This window comes from Nelumbo nucifera, chromosome 8, assembly GCF_055504915.1.
Source record: "Nelumbo nucifera cultivar China Antique chromosome 8, China Antique-T2T, whole genome shotgun sequence".
NCBI classification, from domain to species: Eukaryota; Viridiplantae; Streptophyta; class Magnoliopsida; order Proteales; family Nelumbonaceae; genus Nelumbo; species Nelumbo nucifera.
The window spans coordinates 4,648,531-4,671,591 of NC_142656.1; the positions used below are offsets into that span (position 1 = coordinate 4,648,531).

At 42.9% G+C, this 23,061-nt stretch overlaps 1 protein-coding gene across 6 annotated transcripts; it reads left to right on the forward strand.

Annotated features, from left to right (window-relative positions):
* Positions 1-233: 233 nt before the first annotated feature.
* On the forward strand, positions 234-22,979 carry LOC104600671 (GDP-fucose transporter 1-like). 6 transcript variants are annotated; one of them, XR_016079684.1, is made up of 7 exons: positions 240-517; positions 2,344-3,453; positions 11,075-11,178; positions 12,860-12,925; positions 22,315-22,518; positions 22,611-22,673; positions 22,758-22,979. XR_016079684.1 is itself a non-coding variant. In XM_088893712.1 (2 exons), the coding sequence occupies exons 1-2, from the start codon at positions 508-510 to the stop codon at positions 3,357-3,359; spliced, it is 1,026 nt and encodes a 341-aa protein (XP_088749838.1). In that variant the 5' UTR covers positions 240-507; the 3' UTR covers positions 3,360-3,542. The 6 variants fall into 6 exon arrangements, 2 of the variants coding, with proteins under 2 accessions (XP_088749838.1, XP_088749839.1); XR_016079683.1 differs by lacking the exon at positions 11,075-11,178; XR_016079686.1 differs by lacking the exons at positions 2,344-3,453; positions 11,075-11,178 and having other exon boundaries at positions 234-517.
* The last annotated feature ends 82 nt before the right edge of the window (positions 22,980-23,061 follow it).

The window sequence follows — 23,061 nt, forward strand, 5'->3', positions numbered from 1 at the left end:
ATAGTTATAATAGCTATTATAATAACTATTAGAGTTTTAACTATTATAACTATTAAAATAACTATAATAATAATTATTATTATAACTATTATAGTAACTACTATAACTATTATTATAACTATTATAATAATTATTATATTTATAACTATTATAATGAACTCTAAAATGAGAGCAGTAGCCATAAATAAAAGGAGAAAAAATGGATGACATTATATAAAAATAGGTTCTGATTTTATAATCGTTGGACCAGAAAATGTTGGAATTGGGACGGAAAGCGAGTAGCTACCGACATCGCCAGAACCCTATTCTATTCTTTCTCTCATTGTCGTATTCCTCCCGATGTTGAAGTTCTTGCTCATAATCTGATATTTTTTATTTTTTTGGTTGGTTTGTTTTGGTGTTATCTGATACTAGGAATAGGAAATTAGGAATAATGGTGATCTTTTGTTAACAAAGCTTCTTCTCTTGAGGACGACGAGAAGGTCTTTTGCTTTCTCGCCTTTCCTCATGGTTCCAGGTACCATTTCTAAACGACTTTTCTTTCTTTTTCATCTTTCATTTCTTCTCACCTCGACATTGGAAAATTCAGATATGGAAGTAATGTTGGCAATGCCTAATGTGGAGAGCTTTTCACTTTTTCTGTATATTCGTTTCGTGTTTTTTGCATTCGTTGAACTATTGGCAGAAATTTTGCTTTCGCATTATTTTGAAAATCTAGTTAAAATCATGTTTTTTTTTTCGTAAAAAAAAATCATTGAATTTGGATTTATTAGATCATGCGTATAAAATTAACCTCGACATTGGAGGTCTTTCTGTGGATTAAATTGCATTATTGTTCTGTGGTTGATCTTTTTCTTTTATTTTTCATATACACTATTCTTAGTTCAGATGATTATTTGATGCAAATGCAATGCATCGGAAGTTCGAAACCATGTTCCAGAAGTTATTATTATAATAGTTATAATAACTATAATAATAAGCTATTATAACTATTATTATTAAATTATATTAATAATTATTATTATTATAATTGTAATATTAATAATTATAATTGATGGTGCGCGATCTAGCTACTCCTAGTTGGAAGGCGATCCGAATTCCAATTGGGTGGCGAGCTGGACCGTTCTTCAAAACAGTGGATCAAAGAACCTGGGGTAGCTAACCTAGCAAGGTCGCTCCGATGCTTAAGTCAGTACTTTATGCTGTAAATGCGAGCTGAATGTTTGAGATCTTGAGTGCTAGTGAGTAGAATAATCACGCATACCTTTGCCTTGAGGTTTCATGTCTTTATATACTGGAGTAGTTGTGGGCCTTACGAAAGAGCTCCGGGATCTCCGGACTGTGGATATAAGGTTTGTTTTGTTTTTACTTTTTAAAGGGGAGTAATATGTTGATAAGGTTTATCATTTACCTCCAATTCAAGCGGAACCGGGACGAGTTCTCATTGTGATCTCAGGAAATTCGGGATTTGTTGGCTCATTGTGATCTCGAGAGATTCAGGATCTATTGAGGAGGCCTTTGGAGTCGGTTATGTAGCGTTTCGGCTCATTAACTCCAAGTTTGAACTTTGATTCTTTAGTCCCGAACTGGATCGGGTGTCGAGGTGCCTCTACACCGAGGTGGCTGAATACCCGAGCTCCGAATGTTGCGAACTGGGTTCACTTGGCTGAATTATCACCCTTCGATCAGATCGCATCCACGTGTCCCATTTTGCTAGGTGATGCCAAATCACCCTTCATCAATAATAATAACTATAATATTATAGTTATAAATGTTGTATTATAACTATTATATAACTATAATAATAGTTATTATAATAATTATTATAAATACTATTATTATAACAATAATTCAAAAGAGCAAGGTCGCAGGAAACGTCACCTTTCGTCAATGGGTTTCCTCAAAGCCGATTTAATTCTCCAGATATGAGACGCAGGAAACGCAGAACGTAGTTGACGATCTCTGCATCTTGCTTAGCTCGCGACCCTGGACTTTCACAGATTTTAGGTTTAGGGTTCTTCCTTCAATCCAAAATCGAGATTTCAATGAATGTCTGTGTCGGTGGCGAGCTTTTCTTTTCTTCTTTTGTGGTTATAGAGTTCTTATGACTCGTTATCATTCTCTTTCCTTACTTTATGGGTCATTTTCTTTAGAATTAAAGAGCGCGCTTTTGCGTATTTTCGCGGTATTTTTTTTTCTCTTTTATATCTTCAACATTTTTCTCCGGATATATAGTAGTACATCGAAACATTTCGGTCTCCAGAAACGTTTTCTTGTTTTAGCCTCCCGAGTTGGAGTCTGTGAATTTTTGTGATCCGTGGACGTTGATTTTGTTGATACAAGGTTTTCGTTTGAATGATCTTCTAAATCTAGAGGCAAATTTGGCAAACATTATGGCTCCCGCTAGACTTGATGGTTCGAAGCAATACTATGCTACTAGTAGCCTTGTTGTTGGATACGCTCTTTGTTCGAGCTTGCTCGCCGTCATTAACAAGTACGCCATTACAAAGTTCCCCTTCCCCGGTCTTCTTACGGCATTGCAGTACTTAACCTCTGTTCTGGGGGTCTGGGTTCTTGGTAAATTAGGGTTTCTGTACCATGACCCATTCACATTGGAGACCGCTAAGAAATTCCTGCCTGCTGCCACTATTTTCTACCTCGCAATCTTCACCAACACAAATCTGCTTCGTCACGCCAATGTGGATACCTTCATTGTTTTCAGATCATGTACGCCCCTTTTGGTTGCCATGGCGGATACCGCGTTTAGGAAACAGCCATGCCCGTCGAAGCTCACTTTTCTTTCTTTGTTGATCATATTGGGTGGCGCGATTGGTTATGTGGCAACTGATTCAGCATTCACCCTCAGTGCTTACTCGTGGGCATTCGCTTATTTGGGGACCATCACTACAGAGATGGTTTACATTAAACACATGGTCACAAATCTTGGGTTGAACACCTGGGGTTTTGTATTGTACAACAATCTGCTGTCTTTGATGATGTCGCCCCTGTTCTGGGTTCTAACCGGAGAGTATGTTGATGTGCTCTCTTCTGTTGGATCAAATTCCGACAATTTGGTGGAACCAGGTGCAACTTTCGCAGTATCCTTGTCTTGTGTTTTCGGCTTGCTCATCAGTTTCTTCGGGTTTGCTGCCAGGAAAGCAATCTCTGCTACAGCATTTACAGTCACAGGGGTTGTTAATAAGTTTCTCACTGTTACAATCAATGTGTTGATTTGGGATAAGCATGCTAGTTCATTCGGCTTGGTTTGCTTGATTTTCACTATTGTTGGAGGAGTCCTTTATCAACAGTCTGTTACCGGGGGCTCTCCCATACAAAGTGATTCTGCATCATCTAAGTAAGCGGTTGGTGGGGATGATGACAACGATTCTAGAGATGAAAGTCAAGGAAAAGGTGGATCTGAGAAGTCAAGGAAAAGGTGGATCTGAATAGCAGGTAGTTCAAGTATTAAACATTTAAATATAATGTTATTAGTAGCTGAGCAACTATATTGTTGAAGAATATATTCACTTAAAACCAGTCATATGTTACTTTTCAATCTTCATTTTGATTTCAATTTGAAAGACCAAAAAAAAATTATAATAATAACTACTATAATAGTTATAACTATTATTATAATTATTATAGTTATTATAGTTATAAAAATTATAATAATAATTATTATTGTAATAGTTATAATAACTATTGTTATAGTTATAACTATTATAATAGTTATAATAATAACTATAATAGTTTTAAAAGTTATTATAATAGTTATTATAATAATTATAGTTATTGTTGGTATGTAGCGCTCATTCAAACTCTTAGAAAACATCAAATATCAATATTAACACTACAAGAGTACACGCAACCAACACGCAATCAATTCACACGTTGCGATGAACCCGTAGTACACCAGCATATTTGCGATGAACTCACAATACGTATCACAAAATTGCGATAAACCCATAGTTCACCGAATCCAGTCAACACTCAAACCCAAATAAACCATAGTTGAACCCATTTGAGAGCCCCAAGCCCATCTGAATGTGTAATGAAGCTATGCCCGCTAAAGCGTGCAATGAACCCACAACCAGCGAACACGCTCATGGCCCGGGTTAGGAGGGACCCAAGCCGAGTCCATGGCGAGGCCCGCGTATGCCCGAAGACACGTGGAATCCACGACAACAAAGGACGTAGTGAGTTGCCACATGGAGTCAGCAAAGCGTCGCCCGCCAAGCGGTGACATCATCGATGGCATGTAGGATTAGTTACACCGCGCAAAAAGGTAGTAGCACATTTGAGTAATGAGGAATCTTGAGGAGAAGGAAAGCTAATCCTCGAGAAGATCCTCATGAGACACGTGACGAAACTCTAGTTGCACACTCAATAATTGATAGTGAATGCCCTTATTCCCTACCTTTTAGGATTTCGGGATCTCCTCCATAAATAGAGATCCGCCTTGTGTTAGAAGACATCCGATCCCTAACATTTGGCGCCCAACACTCTCGAGTATTTTTTCTCTCTAAAACCTCGCCTTCACACCCTTGATCCCAAGAGTCCATTTTCCCTACTAACAAGGCCTCTCTTTGTCTTTCAAAGAGACCATTCCTTAATCAAACCTTACCCTATAATCTATAGTAGAATCTTTGGTTCCGTCTTTGGTCCTAGAGAATGACCTCGAGAAGGATCAACCTCACCACCATCCCTGAGGAGCAAAGCAATACTCAGGAGAACACTAATCTCGGGGTGGAAAATCAGTCTGAAATGGAAAAACCTATTCAAGTTAATATTGAGATACTATCAAACAAAGTTTACGGGTTCGAGGCACTCTTTGAGGACAGATTTAGGAGGCTAGAACAAATGCAGGAGGAGACGAGAAGCACCCTCCAAATTCTACTTAATCGTTCGGTTCCAAGCCAAACAAACCCTTGTTGCCACTCTTCCCAACGTCCCCAACTCAAATCCTAACCCTAGCTGCCACACCTCCAACCCGACCCTTACCATCCCCAAACAGTCAAACAGAGCCAACCAAGTTTCGACTCAGACAGGCCACCGACTAGCCCACCAGTCTCATGCCTTTCCCTGCACTGACCCGGTAATGGAAATCCCTCTCAATTGAGATGAACTAAGAGAATATGTCCAAGGGTTGTTGGTTGAAAGCCAGAATCGGGCATAGGATTCAGCCGTCCTACAAAAACCTTACTTCGACCGTATCCTATACAAGCCCTACCTTACCGGGTACACCCCTCCTCAACAATGGCCATAATATGATAGGCAGAGAGGCAGCCCGTAGGAGCACATCAGCAAGTTTGAGGACATCCTCGGATCCTTTGCCCTTGATGGGGATCTTAAGGTATAGGAATTTTTTAAGTCACTAACCAGTCCGGCATACACGTGGTTTGTAAGTCTCACCCTTGGGAGCATTGATTCGTGGGGTGAACTAGCTAAGAGGTTCTTGTCAAAGTGGTTCACCCTGGAAAGAAAATTGACAATGGCCGACATATGGAACGTGGAGCAAGGATCAGAAGAAGATCTTCTGGCCTATGTTATGAGGTTTTAGAAGGTTACACACTCTGTCTTCGACGAACATGCCACCGAGAAGAGCTTCATCGAACAGTGCATACAAGGCATGCGTCCCACCTTCAGGATCGGCATTGAGAACATTGAAGTCAAAACTTTCAGCCAACTTTGGAGGTGTGCGGAGAGGACAGCACGAATTGTTAAGGACACCTCTCTATACAACAGAAACGAAGCATGCGCAATTGATAGAAGGCCCAAAAATGGCGGAGGAGCTAGGCAAGGGCCATACTAGTGCGATAATGCCCAAGGAAAGAGAAGTGTACCTCCCCCCTTCCCCTGCACAAGGGAGGAGGTAATCATGACAATGAATAAGCTAGTCGGGGACAGAGTCATCAGCCTGCCGCTACCACCACCAGGAGTAGACCCAGAGAAAGACAAGCACGACGGGAGATGGTGCAACTTCCATCAAACACCACATCATGATCTGATGGATTGTTTCACTCTACGAAGGCTATTCGTACAAAAAGTAAAGTTGGACCAGTTTGTTAAAAAAGACCCAACCCATGTGGAAACCGACCCCCTTCCAGCCCATACCCAGGGAGGAAGTATCAATGTGGTCGGAGCAACAGGTCAGTATCAGTCTGATGCCTTGATAGAGAAACTAGAGCAGAATGAGGAGCTGCTACAGTTCTTCACCAAACAAGGGTCCAACACAACAACGCGGAAGCTGGCCAACAGAGCACTCACAGAAGTTTTCTGGTACCCATTACAACCCTACAGCCGTGATCGCAACAACATGGAATTTACAGCAGAGGATATGTTAGCCGCTGACCCCCACCACAACAAACTTCTTTACATCATGGCCAAAATAAGGGGGCTTTGAAATGAGAAGATCAATGGTTGACCCAGGAAGCTTTGTCAACCTCATTTCTATCCACACACTGGAGTTGATGAATGTCTGAAAGGAAGATATCAAGGGATTGCCACTGGAGGTGATAGACTTCAACGGGAACCCGTCCATCACAGAGGGGTCCATTGAACTGCAAGTCATGACTGGTCCATTCAGCACCACGCAGGAGTTCCAGGTGATCCCATGAAGGACCTCTTACCATGCCCTCCTAGGATGCCCCCTAATATACACATTGGCCCTCGTCCCCTCAACATACCACCAGTGCATTAAAGCCAAACACTGGGGACAATCAATCAAAATCCCAACCACCAGGGCCCCTTTCGACAAGTCCAAGACACACCTATAGGACGCCATCTACTTCACGAAGTTGGCAAACGATGACGAGATGAGGATAGCCAAAGTCGAAGGAACAAAATTGCCTCACCTACCAGAGAACAAGCCTGCAGCACCATTGAACGCAAAAAGAGGAGTAAATGCATCCAGATAATAGGGAACGACGGGCGGGACTACTACACTATTGTCACGAGTGAGTTCATGGGTTGTGGGTTCATCGCACGCCTTAGCGGGCATGGCTTCATCACACATTCAGCTGGGCTTGGGACCCTCGAATGGGTACAGTTGTGGTTTCTTTATGTTCACGCGCTGACTAGACTCGGTGAAACACTTTATCGCAGTTTTGCGATATATATTATGAGTTCATTGCGGGGGTGATGGTGTGTCGTGGGTTCATCGCAGCGTGGGGGTTGATTGCGAGCTGCTCGGGTGTGTTTTTGTGGTGTTAATCATGATGTTTGGGTGTTCTCTGAGGGTTTGTGTGAGCGGTATATACCTACAGTAGGAACAACAACAGCACTTCTAATAGCAGCAGTATCCTTTTGCGCCTGAACAGCCTATGTCGCAGATGGCCAACAGGTACTGCACAATAGCTAGCAAGTGCCAGCCAACGATCAGCAGGTTTCATACAACAACTAGGAGGTCCCGAGGGGTAGCCAGTGGTTAACTCTTCAGAAAAATGTCATGAATAGCGAAAATCTACCTCACCCACGGGATCGATTCACTAAACTCTTCATTAATTAATTCGCCACCAACAAGCGACACACCAAATCAACGACTTGGCTATTCAATGTTGTCCAGAAGTCAAATGAGTTGCTCAGGGAATATATCCAGAGGTTTAATATGGAACAACTACAAATCCCAGACCTGGATCCCGATGTGCATCTCATAGCAGCAAAGAAAGGCGTCAAGCATCGCAAATTGAAATGGGAACTCGAACAACATCCACTGGCCACCATGGAAAAATTCCTCAACATTGCTAATCGATTTATTATAGCAGAGGAAGTAGGGGGATCAGAATCTAACTAAGTAGGAAAGAGGAAGTAGACTGAAGATGAAGCAAGTACGAGCAAGACAAAGAGAAGGAGTAAGTCGCTAAAAGGAAGCAAGTCGCCTTAGAGCAGGCACAACAGCTCGCCATGAAGAAAAAGCAGGTCGCCTCAGAATAGGCACAATAGCTCACCATGAAAAAAAGCAAGTTGCCTCAGAGCAGGCACAACAGCTCGCCACGAAGAAAAAGTAGGTCACCTCGGAGCAGGTGCAATAGCTCGCCACGAAGAAAAAACAAGTCGCCACCTCAAGGCTCAACTCAACGGAAAGCCATTCCACCTCTGTACAACAGCTCGCCTTTGATGAGCTGAAAAGAGAATTTAGTTTGCCTCTACTGTTAACCAAACTTGAGACCGAAGACGAGCTTAAACTTCACCTCTCCGCAAGATGAGGTGGTTAGCGGAAATGAGATACCCCGACATAGAAAAGCTCACCTTCACATTAGTGCTAGCCGCCTGGAAACTAAGACCCTATTTCCAAGCCCACACCATTGTGGTATTAACTGATTGACCTCTAAAACAAGTCTTTCAAAAGCTTGAGGTCTTAGAAAGACTTACCAAATGGGCGATCGAGCTCAAATAATGTGATATCCAATTCAAACCACGCACAACAATAAAAGCACAGGTCCTGGCAGATTTCATTACCAAGTGTACTTTTAACTTGCCATCGCCCGAACAGATAGAGCTGGAAGCAGAAGTCTTGTCCAGCGTGGAACCCCCTCCTCCCGAAATAGTGAGTTGGGACGAGGAGCCCTGGATACTTCATGTAAGATAGCTCATCCAACCTGGGTAGAAGTAGAGCTGGGTTAATGCTATACGGACCTTGTGATACAAAACTATAGTATGCGCTCCAGTTCCAGTTCCGAGCTTTGAATAATGAGGCTGAATACGAGGCACTAGCGAAAGAGGTGGGAGATAGACACATAATTATCTACAGTGACTCGCAGCTCATCGTGAATCATGTAAATGGGGACTATGAAGCTCGAGAACCCTCCATGGCAGCGTACCTGGCCAAGGTGAGAGAACTCCTCTCCAATTTCGACTCTTGGTGTCTTCAACAAATTTCGAGATCATAAAATACAAAAGCTAATGCCCTTTCCAGACTTGTGAGCACAATTGACTCGACAAAAAGAATGAAATGCAACTATGCTCATAGAACGACAAGCAGCTCGCTACGTGATAATAGGCGAGCAGCTCTACAGAAGATATTTCATGTACTATAGAGCTGAGTTGGATAGATCCAACCTTTGACAAAGTGTATTGCCAAAAGAACGAAATGCAACTCAGCTCATAGAATGACAAGCAGCTCGCTACGTGATAGTATGCGAGTAGCTCTACAGGAGGTCTTTCATGTACTACAGAGCCGAGCTAGATAGACCCGATATTCAACTAACTAAAAATGACACAATGCCAAAAGAAAGAAACGCAACTCGGTAGATAGAATGACAATCAACTCGCTACGTGATATTGGGCGACCTGCTCTACAGAAGCTCCTTCACCATGCTCTACAGAAGGTCCTTTAGTTGACCTGGTGACCGGATTCCGTTGACCTACGACTTGCAACCACTGATCAGATGACCTAGGCTGATACTTATGAGCTCAACAAACTAGTTGCTCTGGGCCAATGGACCTACAACAAGCTACTCTCTTCGCTAAGCTGACCTCAACTTGAAAGTGGGGGGCAATTGGTGAGGGCAGATTTGGCCCTCCATTGACATCATGACATGTGGCATCTTAAAAACAGCTGGATGACACCCGACACCATGTAGGCGATGACCTGCCTTAGCCAAAATGATCGAGACCAACCTTCGGAGAGCTACTGGAGACCTAGCGACCTACCTTCAGAGACACATGGCATAAAAATTACTCCTCGACACCTAGTCAGCGAGCTAGCTCGGTAAAATTAGCTCAGAGCATCTCACCTAGGTCGACCTCTACCTCGGTGAGACCGAACTAGCTGACCCCGTAGGATTACGACGAGCTGTCCTAGGAGTCGGTCGAGTTGTAGGGATTTAAGGCGACTTGCGAGGAAGAGCTTGCCAACCGTCCCTAGCAGCTCGCTACCAAAGGCGTCGATAGTGCAACTGTTAGACTAGCTCATCGTGTCACAGGCCAGATTCTACGTGAACTGAACTAGCGACACGAGCGAATTGAATTAGCAACAAGAGCGAGCATGCCCAAAACGCCCTAAAAGGTCCTACTCTCTTCGCCTACTGGTTAGTGGCTTGAGAGTGGGGGGCATTTGATGAGGGGCATTTTGGTCACGCTGCTCAAATGGCGACATGTGGACACTATCAACAACGCAACGTCCGACTCGGCAAGATAGCTCGACAAACCAACACTTGGCAACCGACATCAGCTATGCAGTCGAGTTTAGGCAAGCTCGACTCGCCGCCAACGCCAGCTCGTCCGAAACCATCCCGCATGCCACACGCAACTACCGGCACGTGGACGCTATTGGCAACACATCGTCCAAATCAGTAAGACAGCTCGACAGACCAACACGTGGCAACCAACATCAGGTGTGCAGCCGAGTTGGGGCAAGCTCGGCCCGTCGACAATAACAGCTCGCCCAAAACTGTTTCGTGTGCCGCGCCCTCATGAACACCATTACCGCGACTATGGGAATAGCTCGTCGAACCGTATGCCACAAGACTCGTGGGCAACTTGTAACCGTCGCGCGAATCTAGCAACTGACAATCCAGCATGCCCCAAACTGCGGAAACAGCTCCGTAGAAGACTCAGAGACATTGCCTGATGGCACTTGAACCTCAAATAGCTATAAAAGGACCCCAGGAACACTCTAAAAGTTATGCATGCTGATACTCTCAAGCTCACTTGCATTCTCAAATATTACTCCTACACACTGACTGACTTAAGCATCCGAATGCCCTCCCTAGGTAAACACTACAAAAAAAGTGGCCTTTAGCCACGGTTTTTCCAACAACGGACAAAAAACGGTTGCTACAAAGACATATATAACAACCGAATATTTTATCCGTAGCTATATCTGGCTTTTTAATTCCAACCTAGTAACGGTTGCTGGGCCGTGGCTTATACATAAATTTATACCCCAACGGTTTTCAAATGGACCGTTGCAATATATATAAATTTGCATATGGGATTAGAAAACCGTGGCTAGATTGGAAATTTGGAATAGAAAAAAAGAGGAAAAAAAATGCCCGCTCTCTTCATTCCCGCGTTTTAGAGTACTGCTCTCATCTCTCTCTTCTTACCTTCGTTTTTCTCCTCTCATTCTCAGATCTTCATCTCTTCTTTCTGCTCATTTTCCCCTTCTTCGGTTTCTTGCTCTCTCGGTGTACAAAGCATCTCGGATTCTTGGTCTGCTTAGCTCGTTGTAGAGAAGTAAGTTCATCTCCCACTTTTTTCTTCTGCTTTTTCTAAGAGAAAGTTGCTATTTCTGTTGGTCTCTATTTCTTTACCTTTATTGAAAATATATATTTCTTTTGGTTTCTTCTGCCGTGGGTGTCAAATATGGAACAAGAGCGATTGTTCTTGCTTTCTAAGTTATAGGGGATGTCGCAGGAGTTTCTAATCAGGTATCAAGGTTGGGGTTTAGGGATATTTCTAAAGAAGGGAGGATTGTCTTTTATTGTTAAACCCTAGAGTTAGTTTGCCAGTAACAATATTGCACCATTGGGTTTTACTAGATCTCACATGAAACCGTAGGGAAAAGCAGTTGGGTTGATAGTAATCGAATTTCAAGTTGGATTAATTTAAATAATAAGGCCTCTGGGCACCGGCTGGCTCATTGATTAAAAGATTTAATCTCTAGAGAGAGATTAAGAAAAAAGAATTAGGATGGGCCCTCAGATGAGATCTGGTAGGAAGATGGAGTGCAGCGGATTGTCGCTGAAGACAGGGCCATGTTGTTCGGATCTGCTTATTTAATTCACACCAGAATGAAAGACACCAAGGCCTGCCCAGTAGACATAGCCATTCATGGGTGTCAAGTCATAAACATTAAGGTAAACAGGGGTACCACGCTACCACCTGTATTATAGCTTCCTGACTTCACTTTTGGGAACAAGCTGAAACAGGGTGATTTGCCTCGTTTATGACAAGGCATGTTGGAGTTATAGCCCTTCTTTGATCCCAATTTCATGTTTCTTTAAAATGTGATACCAGGAATTGGTAAATCCCTAGTTACAATCTGCATGCATTTAAAAGGCTGAAACCAGGAACTGAAATACTGCAATTTTTAATGTATAATATTTGCGCCTGGACCAAATATTATTTAATTTCTTCAAGTTAGATACCAAACTTGCACCCCTACCTAGGAGTTCGGATCTGCTGCTCGCAAGGCTGCATACTAATTAACTAATCATGGGTACAACACCATTTTGAAAAGGGTGGCTAATGTACTTTTAGAGTTTCAGCCAAGGGAGAGAAATCAGTCCCCAAACAAAACTAAACTCAATTCATACTGAGGAAAGTCAACAAACAGAATACCCCTGCATTAGAAAATGATCCAACAACAGGGTACAAAACACGTATACATGACATCCATACTTTTCAACTAGTACAATGTAAAAGAATATAAATAGCTTAGCTAGGATCAGCTAAGATCATACTTTTCAGACCTCCCTACCCCTCCTCCATAAAGTGAGTCAGCTAGGATATTTGCTAATCTAGAGATTTACCTAAATGATTTGTTGGAACTTTGTTCTTTGTATTTCTGGGTGTTGAGGGCTTCAAAATTATGAGACATATATTTGGTTTCATTGGACTACCTATCAAAGTGAATAATATTTCTATAGAGGGAATAGTATGTTAATTGAAAATATTGCAAAGGGGATTCTTAAGATTTGCTTGCATCCTTTGATTAAGATGATAGTTTTTGGACCCTTCATGGTAAAGGTAATTTTAATGTCAAGTCAGCGAAATTTGGTGTATTTAGAACTGAATTGTACATGTAGGAATGCATGTCCATCTAGATTGCTTTAAATGATTTCATTTCTGATGCTACAATTTTTTATCTTACCCTTAATATTATTTACTTATATTGTTTTTTGTCAATTTATAGGATTAATTATACTCATAAGGAATTTTGTGTGGGCATTGTGACATCTAGATTGCTTTGGAAAAGGATGTAAGTAACAACTTCATTGTTTAATTTTTTTATTCTTTTGGCTATTTTTTTCTAATATTGGAATGCCATGGATTGTGCTATGGATATGCTTTACATGATATTGGAGTGCTATGGATATGCTAATGGGCATAGTGAGGAGTTTTAGGGATTACATGAATCCACCACATATATGCGTGTGTGTTTGTGTTTTTCTTTCTAATTCTAATGTTAATAATCTTTATATGGTCATGAAGAATATGCTAATCCATGTGGGTTAATTCTAATGTTTATAAGATTAATTGATATTGGAGTGCCATAGGTTATTTGTTTATTTTTTTTAAATTTTTATGTTTATATTCTTTATATGATATCATATTGCCATGAGATGTGCAAACCAACATAGTGATGAGCTTTAGGGAACTTTATAAATCTGTTATATGTTTATTTATCTTTTTTTTGTTTTTTCTTAGTCTTTTTTTTTTTTGTTTTGAGAAGAATAGACCATATGGTTTTGGTGTGTGGTCGGGTTTAACTTTCTTGATTCGCCAGGATCAGTTGCTATTGAACTGAAATACAGCTCTTAAAGCAAAATGTGAAGAAGAAAGTAAAATCTGAAATCAAAGGACCAGCTTCCTATTGGGGGTGTTATCCCAATATGAATTGTTTTTCTGGTTGTGAGTTCCAAAAGCATGTTTTCATCCAATGTGCAAAAAGGCCATAAGGTTAGGTCTGTAACCAGTCCACCCCTCCCAAGACCCTGGATAGCCATGTCCAACATTTGGTATTGGCCCTTGAGTTTGCATTCCAATATTTACTGATATACTACTTTGTCTAAAATGTATTTCATATTTTTCCAGCATTAAAATTTTACACAAGTATTTGTGCCGATGATCATTTTAAGTTTATATATCTACATATAGCATTCTTTTTGTAATTATTCTGGAGCAATGACATCATATTCTATGTTTTTTAAAAAGGAACTTCTTTCCTAATAAAATTGCTATTTCCTGGAAAACACATTTCAGAAACAGATACATTGAGACAGATCAGGAAGGTTAAGGACATTGGTTCCAGCTTAAAGAGCCAACAAACCAAATTTTAATAAAAACTAGAATCAGAAAAATGCCCCTCCCTAACCACTTGGTGGCTAAGTTGGATCTGTCCACACAATTTAATATGGCTCACCTCCAACGCCTCAAAGCTGTATAGGTAAGATATAATGAATGTCTGTCCAGAAGAATATTCACCATGTCATCTTCTTGCTTTAGTTTCTGCTGCTTGGCTTGGTGGTGCTATTTGTGCTTCAGCACCAAGAGCAACTGCAGCAGATCCTACATGTGTAAGGAGATACTCATAGATCTTCTTCCTAAGTCTGTCAATCGTCTCAGCAAGAATGCAGGGTTCTTCTTCACCATCCTTAGAAGAACCAATCTCATCTAACCAGTCATTACATTCTTGAGATGAGACAGTCTGATGCCATTGGTTGCTTGTGGAGGTCATGTAGTAAATAATCCCAGAGGAGTCATGTGCAGGAAGCTCTCAAATAACTTGGGCTGTTCCTTTTTTTTCTTTTTTCTTTTTTTTTTACTTTTTTTTTTCTAATCTGATGGGTGATTTGCATAAATTAAGCTTGTTCTTGTTCTCTAACTTGCTTTTCACTCTGCCATTCATGCGTTTGAGGTGGATCTATTTTTTTTTCCTTTTTTTAAGTGAAGTTTTGGCTCTAGAGGGAAAAGATTTTGTCCTAAACCTAGTTTTTTATTTTTTTTGCTGCAAATTGTCCTAGACTTAGTTGGTGAGTGGATTGGCCAATTGAGTAATTGAACAGTAGCTCTGATGATATAAACATGACTTCATATGTAATTTTGAGTACCACTTAACAAAAGTACTTGTGAATTAGGCTGTGGACTGCTTAGCAAATTTAGACAATGTTGCTCGAACAACCTTTGAGATGAAATGTTTCTTTCAACTAGTATATATATATATGTGTGTGTGTGTGTGTGTATTTTTTCAGGAGCCTTATCTAACATCTGTGTGTGATGATACAATTATAGTGGCTGTTTGTTCTGAATGACTACTTGATTCATGATATCTTGGATCAACAGTGTCATGTTGGTATGAGAAAATCCCCCCTCTTCAATTGCTATCTTTGCCATCTCCATGAGCTCTGTCGCTCTCTGTCTTCTTTCTTCTGTCTCATCTCCCCCATCCATCAACTGGACTATGGCCTTCTCCACTTGTTCTCTCCTTACCAGCACCCCAACCTTCTCTTCCTCTCCCCACTTACATTGGACATCAACACCAATCCTGACTCCAATCTTGAGAATCTGTACAAACCCCTATGTTTACAGAACTGCTCTGCAAACATAGGTCATGTTATCATGGGCACACCCGCACAAACCCCTTCCAGTGTTGAATTCCACCCGCAATGTGTCAAGAAGCCACCTATGGCCGAGTGAGATAGGATTAAAACCTGAGGCGCCCAGCCCTGAATCAAGAGACCTCTCCCTTTGGTCCTCTCCTCAAAACCTTCCTTCAACAACCATTCCTCAAAGGATTCATTGTTGTTTCTGACTACCCAAATGAATGGTGGTGTTTGATGCTTCTAGCCCCAACCCAATCTTTATCAACTGTGGAGGAATCAGTCTACAGAGGCTGCCTAGACAAACATAGACAACAGACTTTGGAGCTCTAGAATCCAACCACTCCAAGTCTTATGTGCTGATGGAGCAGAAAGTCCCTTGTTTTGAGAGTGGCAGGGTTTTGGCCACAGCTGCTGATCAGTTTGAGTTAAACCATTCCTTTCTTCAAACAAGAGATTTAATGGGTTTGACAATTGGTAAACCTTTCCTTCATTAAAGAGAGGTTGGACATGGGTTGACCCTAACCACTATTACAGCTAACCTCAGCCTCAGCCATAGGTCAACAGCTGAGAAGATGATGACAGAATCATGTTTTTGGTGTTTGACCTGTTCCCTAACCACTCAATGGACAGTGGTCTAGGTCGAAGGTCACTCGATTAATGTGGCAGCCTACTGCCATTAATTGTTGGGGACTTGGTGCGGCTTTTCAAACATACCACAAAGCTTAAGACTTTATGAGGAATTGAAAAAAAAAGTGATCAAATCTGTTTAATTAGCGTCAAACATGAAGACCTTTCTAGAAACAGAAAACTATGTATCCCCTTAATTAGCTTTTTAAGAAAAGGAATAACTGAATTTCTAATTTTAAGATAACACCTATGGCGTTTATAAGCTTCATGTAGTCAAATTTCTGACCCCATATATTAAAAGTCAGATTTAATTTGCTCACCAATCGCATTAAATAACACAAACGGGCTTGTGTTGTCTTATGTGCTGATTGGAAACTGTGGTTCTGCCCCTTCTGATTTTGATTGAATATTGAGGGTGTTGAGGGCCCGGGAATAGGATCTCGTCACGGGTCGGTCCACGGGGAAAACCTCTTGTTTTTCCTTGTTCCTTCCTGCTCGTGATGAACCTATCTTGGCGCCTTCGGTGATTTGTCCAAGAGATCACCAACTCTCCTAACTCACTCTTGACTGAATAATTTGATATCTCATTCAATAATGGGGTCTCCTTAAATAGGAGATTACAAGAGTCCTAATCAAAGGGAGTCTCCTTGCTGAATAGGGAGACTTCCAGTTCTATCTTGCTAAGGATAAGATAAGCTAATCCTAATCTGATAAGCTACTAACAAGATAAGATAAACTAAGCTAATCCTAATCTGATAAGCTATTAACAAGATAAGATAAGAGATAAGAACAATAAGATAAGAACAAGCAAGATGAGCTAATCTAATCTAGATAAGGCTGTTGTTGCCGAACTGGGTAAGATGAGCATCACTGAATCCTTGCTGTTGCTGGCGGTGGGCCCGGGGCCTGTTGCTGCCGGCGGCGATGGTACGTCTTCCCGAGGAAGGCGTCCATAACATTACTCCCCTCCTGGACTACGAGCTTGTCCTCAAGCTCGAAAGCTGGATATGTGGCTTGGAACTCTGCCAATGGGATCCATGTGGCTTATGTTGGTGGTAGATCACACCATTCCACCAAGACTTCAAGGATTCCACGATTGAAACGAGAGCGGGTGACATTTTTAGGCCGGGGGACCAGTTTGCCATCTTTCAAGGGTGGCAGGGAGGGAACTTGGTCCGGGGGAACACCCGTAAATGGTTTCAACAAGGAGATGTGGAAGACATCATGAATTCGGCTAGTCTCTGGCAATTCCAGCTGGTAGGCCACACTGCCAATCCGTCGCAGAACTTTGTAGGGCCCATAGAACTTAGGGGCTAGCTTCGGGGCAGCCTTGTGGCGCAAGGAGCGCTGCCGGTAGGGCTGGAGCTTCAACCAAACAAATTGTCCTGGATCAAACGACAGTTCCCGGTGGTGCTTATCATAGTGGAGCTTCATGCGGAGCTGGGCCTGCTGTAAGCGAATGCGGACGTCGGCAAGGAGGGCATCGCAGTCCTGTAAGGAGTGATCGATTGCGTCCAAGCGAGTAGATCCGGGCTCGTAGGACAGCAAGCGGGGAGGATCCTTGCCGTAAACGACGCAAAAGGGAGTCATGCTGAGGGAGGAATGGTAGGCTGTGTTGTAGCATTACTCGGCCCAAGGAAGCCATTCCAACCACCGTCGAGGTTGATCGCCTACGAAACAGCGGAGATACATCTCGATAGTGCGGTTAACCACTTCCGTCTGACCGCCGGTTTGTGGCCGGTAAGCTGATGAGTAGGCCAGGGTGGTGCTACCCTCACTGACGATGGATTCTGGCAACCCATGTAAGCGAAAGATATGTGTAAAGAAGGCGAGGGCAACCGAAGTGGCACTGTACGGGTGTGATAGAGGAATGAAGTGCGCATATTTAGAGAAGCGGTCGACTATCACAAAGAGAACTGATTTGCCCCCTACCTTGGGAAGTCCCTCAATGAAGTCCATGGAGATGTCGGCCCAGATCTGCGATGGGATGGAAAGGGGCTGAAGGAGGCCTGCTGGGTGTAGGTTTTCCCATTTGTGCTGTTGGCATGTGGAGCAATTCTGGACAAAATCTCGAATAGAAGTCTTCATACCTCGCCAATGGAAATCAGTCCGGACGCGGTGTAGTGTTTTTTGAATGCCCTCATGGGTGGAGTTATGGATGCTGGTGATGATGGTGGGAATCAACGGGCAGTCTGCTGGAAGATGGACTCGTCCCTTATATAGTACCAACCCGTCGTGAAGTGACCAATCGGGGTCGGCCGTGTCGGTCTGGATCTTCTGCAGTAAGAGCGACCATTCTAGGGATTGTGGTGCTGCCTTCTTAATGTCGTCAAACAGAGAGATCCGAGGTTGGGAAATGCTACATAGAACCATCGCGTCTTCTTCTCGCCTAGACAAGGCATCAGCTGTGCGATTAGAGGATCCCGCCTTATATTCCACTCGGAAGTCAAACCCGAGCAGTTTGCTAACCCAATGCTGCTGAGGGGAAGTGGTGAGACGCTGCTCTAACAGGTATTTGAGGCTGTAATGATCAGTTTTGGCGATGAATGACCGCCCCCACAAATACGGCCTCCAGTGCTGGATGGCTCGGGCAAGGCCGGTTAGTTCGCGCTCATAGGCTGGAAGCTTCAGATGCCGGTCGGCCAATCTGTGGCTGAAGAAAGCGATCGGGTGCCCTTGCTGCTGTAGTACGGCCCCGATACCCACTCCAGAAGCATCGGACTCGACTGTAAATTCGAGGGCAAAATTAGGTAATTGCAGGACATGGGTTGAAGACAGTGCATTTCGCAGTGATAGAAAAGCTTCATCAGCTGCGTCGTCCCACCGGAAGGAGTTTCTCTTCAACAGGTTGGTTAACGGGGCTGCCAACACTCCATAGTTCTGTACAAATTTGCGGTAGTATCCCGTTAAACCGAGGAACCCGCGTAAGGCCTTGGCGGATTGAGGTTTGGGCCATTCTGTTATAGCCTGAATCTTGGAACTATCAACTGTTACACCCTGCCCATGGATGATGTGGTCGAGGTAAAGAACCTGTCGTTCCCCGAAGGAGCACTTGGACCGTTTCAGGAATAAGCTGTGTTGGCGTAGGAGTACGAAAATGGTCCTCAGATGGTGGACATGCTCTACCCATGATTTGCTGTAAACGAGGATATCATCAAAGAAAACTAAAACAAATTTGCGCAGATGGGGCTGGAATACCTCGTTCATTAGTGCCTGAAATGTAGATGGTGCATTGGAGAGTCTGAATGGCATGACTAAAAATTCGAAGTGGCCATGGTAGGTGCGAAAAGCAGTCTTCTTCACGTCACTGGGAGCCATGCGAACTTGGAAATATCCGGACCTGAGGTCCAACTTAGAGAAATACTGGGCACTATGCAACTCGTCCAGCAGTTCGTCCACAACGGGAATAGGGAACTTATCTTTGATCTTCCGGTCATTGAGTTCTCTATAGTCAACACAGAACCTCCACGTTCCATCCTGCTTTGCCACCAACAGAACCAGCGAAGAGAAGGGGGAGTGACTTTTGCGTATGATCCCTTGGTTCAGCATCGCTGTACATTGTTTTTCTATCTCATCCTTCTGTAAGTGAGGGTAGCGATAAGGCCTGACAACGACTGGTGCTGAACCCGCCACCAAAGGAATACGATGGTCACAAGCTCGGGAAGGGGGAAGGCCCTTCGGTTCCTGGAACAGATCTGAAAACTCGGCGAGAAGTTTTTCCATGGCTGCCGGTTCTGTCTGGAGTGCATGAACCTGCGGTGTCTTTTCTTTAACCCTGCAACCGTGCCATGAAACTTGCTTTCCATTCAGGTGGAAGGTCATGGTGAGTGCGCTGAAGTCCCACAAAATCGGGCCTAGGGTAATTAACCATTTGACCCCGAGAACAATATCGAACCCATCCAATGAGAGTACAAATAAATCAACAAGAATTAGTTCAGAATTGACCTGTACTGGGACGTCCTTACAAATCCCTGGACTGTGAACTTTTTCACCATTTGCGACGGCTACCTGTAGTCGCGGCCGGAGTTCCATTGGTAGTTTTAACTGCAGGGCTGCATGTTCACTTACGAAGTTGTGTGTGCTCCCTGAATCGACGAGAATGCGCACCGGCTGACCTGCGATCTGTGCCTGTAACTGCATGGTCTGAGAGGTTTTAATACCGGTGATCGCATGGAGAGAGATCTTTGGTTCGAATGTGATGGGTTTCCCCTTCCTCCTTCTCTTGCTCATCTATGAGAAGGCAAAAAAGCCTCTTGCATCTATGTCCTGCCGAGTAGAGGTCATCACAGTTGGAACATTGACCTCTCGCTTGGCGCTCTGCCATTTCTGCCCTGGTCAAGCGCTTGATGGGAGGAGTGACCATGTTACTGCCTGTACTTGTCACTGCTCTAGAGGTGGTGGTCGTGGGAGGCTTCATTTCCCGGCTGGTTGCAGAAGAGGGGGTCGTTGCTGTTGGTCTTGGGGGCACCCACGAGTTCGGTGGACGACCCACATAAAAATTACGCGGCTGAGCTGCAGCTTGCGCTCAAATGCGCGGGCTAAGTTCATGGCTGTGGCCAAATTTGGGGGATTCTGCATCTCGACATCCACTCGCAGGGGTTCTTCTAACCTTGCTGTGAACATATCCACTTGCTGGCTGGTCGCACGGAGGATGCCCTCGCGAGGAGGGTTTGGAACTGTCGCTGGTATTCAGCAACTGTTTCGGTCTGTTTAAGGTTAATTAGCTCGCCCAGTGGGTTGCTGGTCAATGGGGGTCCGAACCAAAGAAGGCAATAGGATTTAAACTGGGGCAAACTGAGCCCGGGTTCTTCTTGCTCTAACCGATAAAACCAAAGTTGTGCTTCTTCTGTTAAATGAAAGGCGGCTAGGCTTACCTTGTCCTGGTCATTTGTTCGTTGATTCCAGAAGAACTGCTCGCAGCGATACAGCCAGCCTTGGGGGTCTCCGTTGCCGTTGTACATGGGAACTCCAGCCTGCTGTACTTGGGGATGATGACTGCTCCATGGCCGACGGACTGCTGTTTGCCGGAAGACTCCGGCAGATCTGGCCGGCGGTCGTTAGCTGCTGTCCCTCCGTCAGAGTTCCTTTCCCTACTGGAAAGAAACATCTCCATTAGTCGTCGCAGTTCTCGCACTTCACCTTTGATCTCACGAACTTCGGAGCTGGTCTCCACGAGTTGGTGCTCGAGGTCATGGACCCTGGAAGGTAGCTGCTCCAGATCTCCCATGATGCCTTGCTCTGATACCAAGTTGAGGGCCCGGGAATAGGATCTCGTCACGGGTCGGTCCACGGGGAAAACCTCTTGCTTTCCCTTGTTCCTTCCTGCTCGTGATGAACTTATCTTGGCGCCTTCGGTGATTTGTCCAAGAGATCACCAACTCTCCTAACTCACTCTTGACTGAATAATTTGATATCTCATTCAATAATGGGGTCTCCTTAAATAGGAGATTACAAGAGTCCTAATCAAAGGGAGTCTCCTTGCTGAATAGGGAGACTTCCAGTTCTATCTTGCTAAGGATAAGATAAGCTAATCCTAATCTGATAAGCTACTAACAAGATAAGATAAACTAAGCTAATCCTAATCTGATAAGCTATTAACAAGATAAGATAAGAGATAAGAACAATAAGATAAGAACAAGCAAAATGAGCTAATCTAATCTAGATAAGGCTGTTGTTGCCGAATTGGGTAGGATGAGCATCACTGAATCCTTGCTGCTGCTGGCGGTGGGCCCGGGGCCTGTTGCTGCCGGCGGCGATGGTACGTCTTCCCGAGGAAGGCGTCCATAACAGAGGGCCACACCATAGATGAGCTTTTTTGTTGCACCATCTGATTTTGATTCCCTTGGATTTTTTTTCTAGAGCATCAAAAAGAAAATGATCTCAAACAAATCGAGTGCAGCAAGTCCCAAATTCTCAATTAAATAGGGAAGTTGAAGAACAAGAGACTGAAACACAACAACCACAGCAATCTCATTTGCAACACCCTCAAGTTTCTCAACCCCAAGTAGACCATTTGCCCTCTCATCATTCTTAGGAGGAAACTGAAGACCAATTACCCCCACAAATAGAGTCCTCATAGCACAAGAAAACAAGAGGCCCCACTTTTTGAAAAGATGTGTATAAAATGAATGATAATGAGCGTATTTCTGTATCTTTTAATAAGCGTGGTCAACCAGAAGATGGAAAATTGTCTCAGTTTATTGGCACGATAGCACGTAATGGAAATATTGTACCTGTTGATGTGTGGATAGTTGGAAGAAAGTATTGTATACAACTAAAGATCGTGCTTGGGGTTTTATCAAGGTATTCTTTTCAATTTATTCACTATTTGTATGTTGGATTTGAACATTTTTCAAATAATCAAATATGTGTGATGAATTATGATATATAAAATCTCATTCTTACATATGCAATGTAGGATAAGTTTGATGTTTTAGATGATCGTAAAGAATGGTGTTTAAAGGACCTAAATGCAAAATGGAAGCAATGGAAATGCATTCTATATCCGGATTTTTATAAGCCTGAAGTTCCAATAGCAGAACAACTTACTCCTCCAATGGATCGTGTTGTTAAAGAACAGTGGGTAAATTTGCTTCAAATGTGGCAATCAGAAAAAATTAAGGTATGCAAATTAAATTCATTAAAAATGATATCTTATTTAAACATATACTAACATATTGTTTTTTTTTTTACTTTTCTTTATTAGACATTTAGCAAAGTAAATAAAAGCAGTCGTGCTTTGAAGAAAATAAACCACTGTGTAGGAACAAAGCGAAGGTTATGATCAATTCTAATTATTTAATTTATATATCTAATTATTGACATCAATTCTTATGTATTCATTTTTGTTGAACATGACAGATCGAAGTTTATGATCCAAAGCAAAGGTCGTGAGTATGATGCAAGTGCATATAATCAACTATTCAGATGCAATGAGGATAATTTTGTTAATTCTCTTTTCATTTTTTGGTGATGAAAAAAATTTATTAAAAGTGTGTATTGAACAAAGACTACTATGAATGTTTTGTATAAGTCTGTACAGGTTTTATCATACAAGAACAGGTGAAATTATTATTATTATTTTTTTTTTTGTAATGGCATTCATTTAATCTCAACCAAGAAACAAGCCTTTAGCAACGGTTTATGATGACCGTTGCTAAAGGTT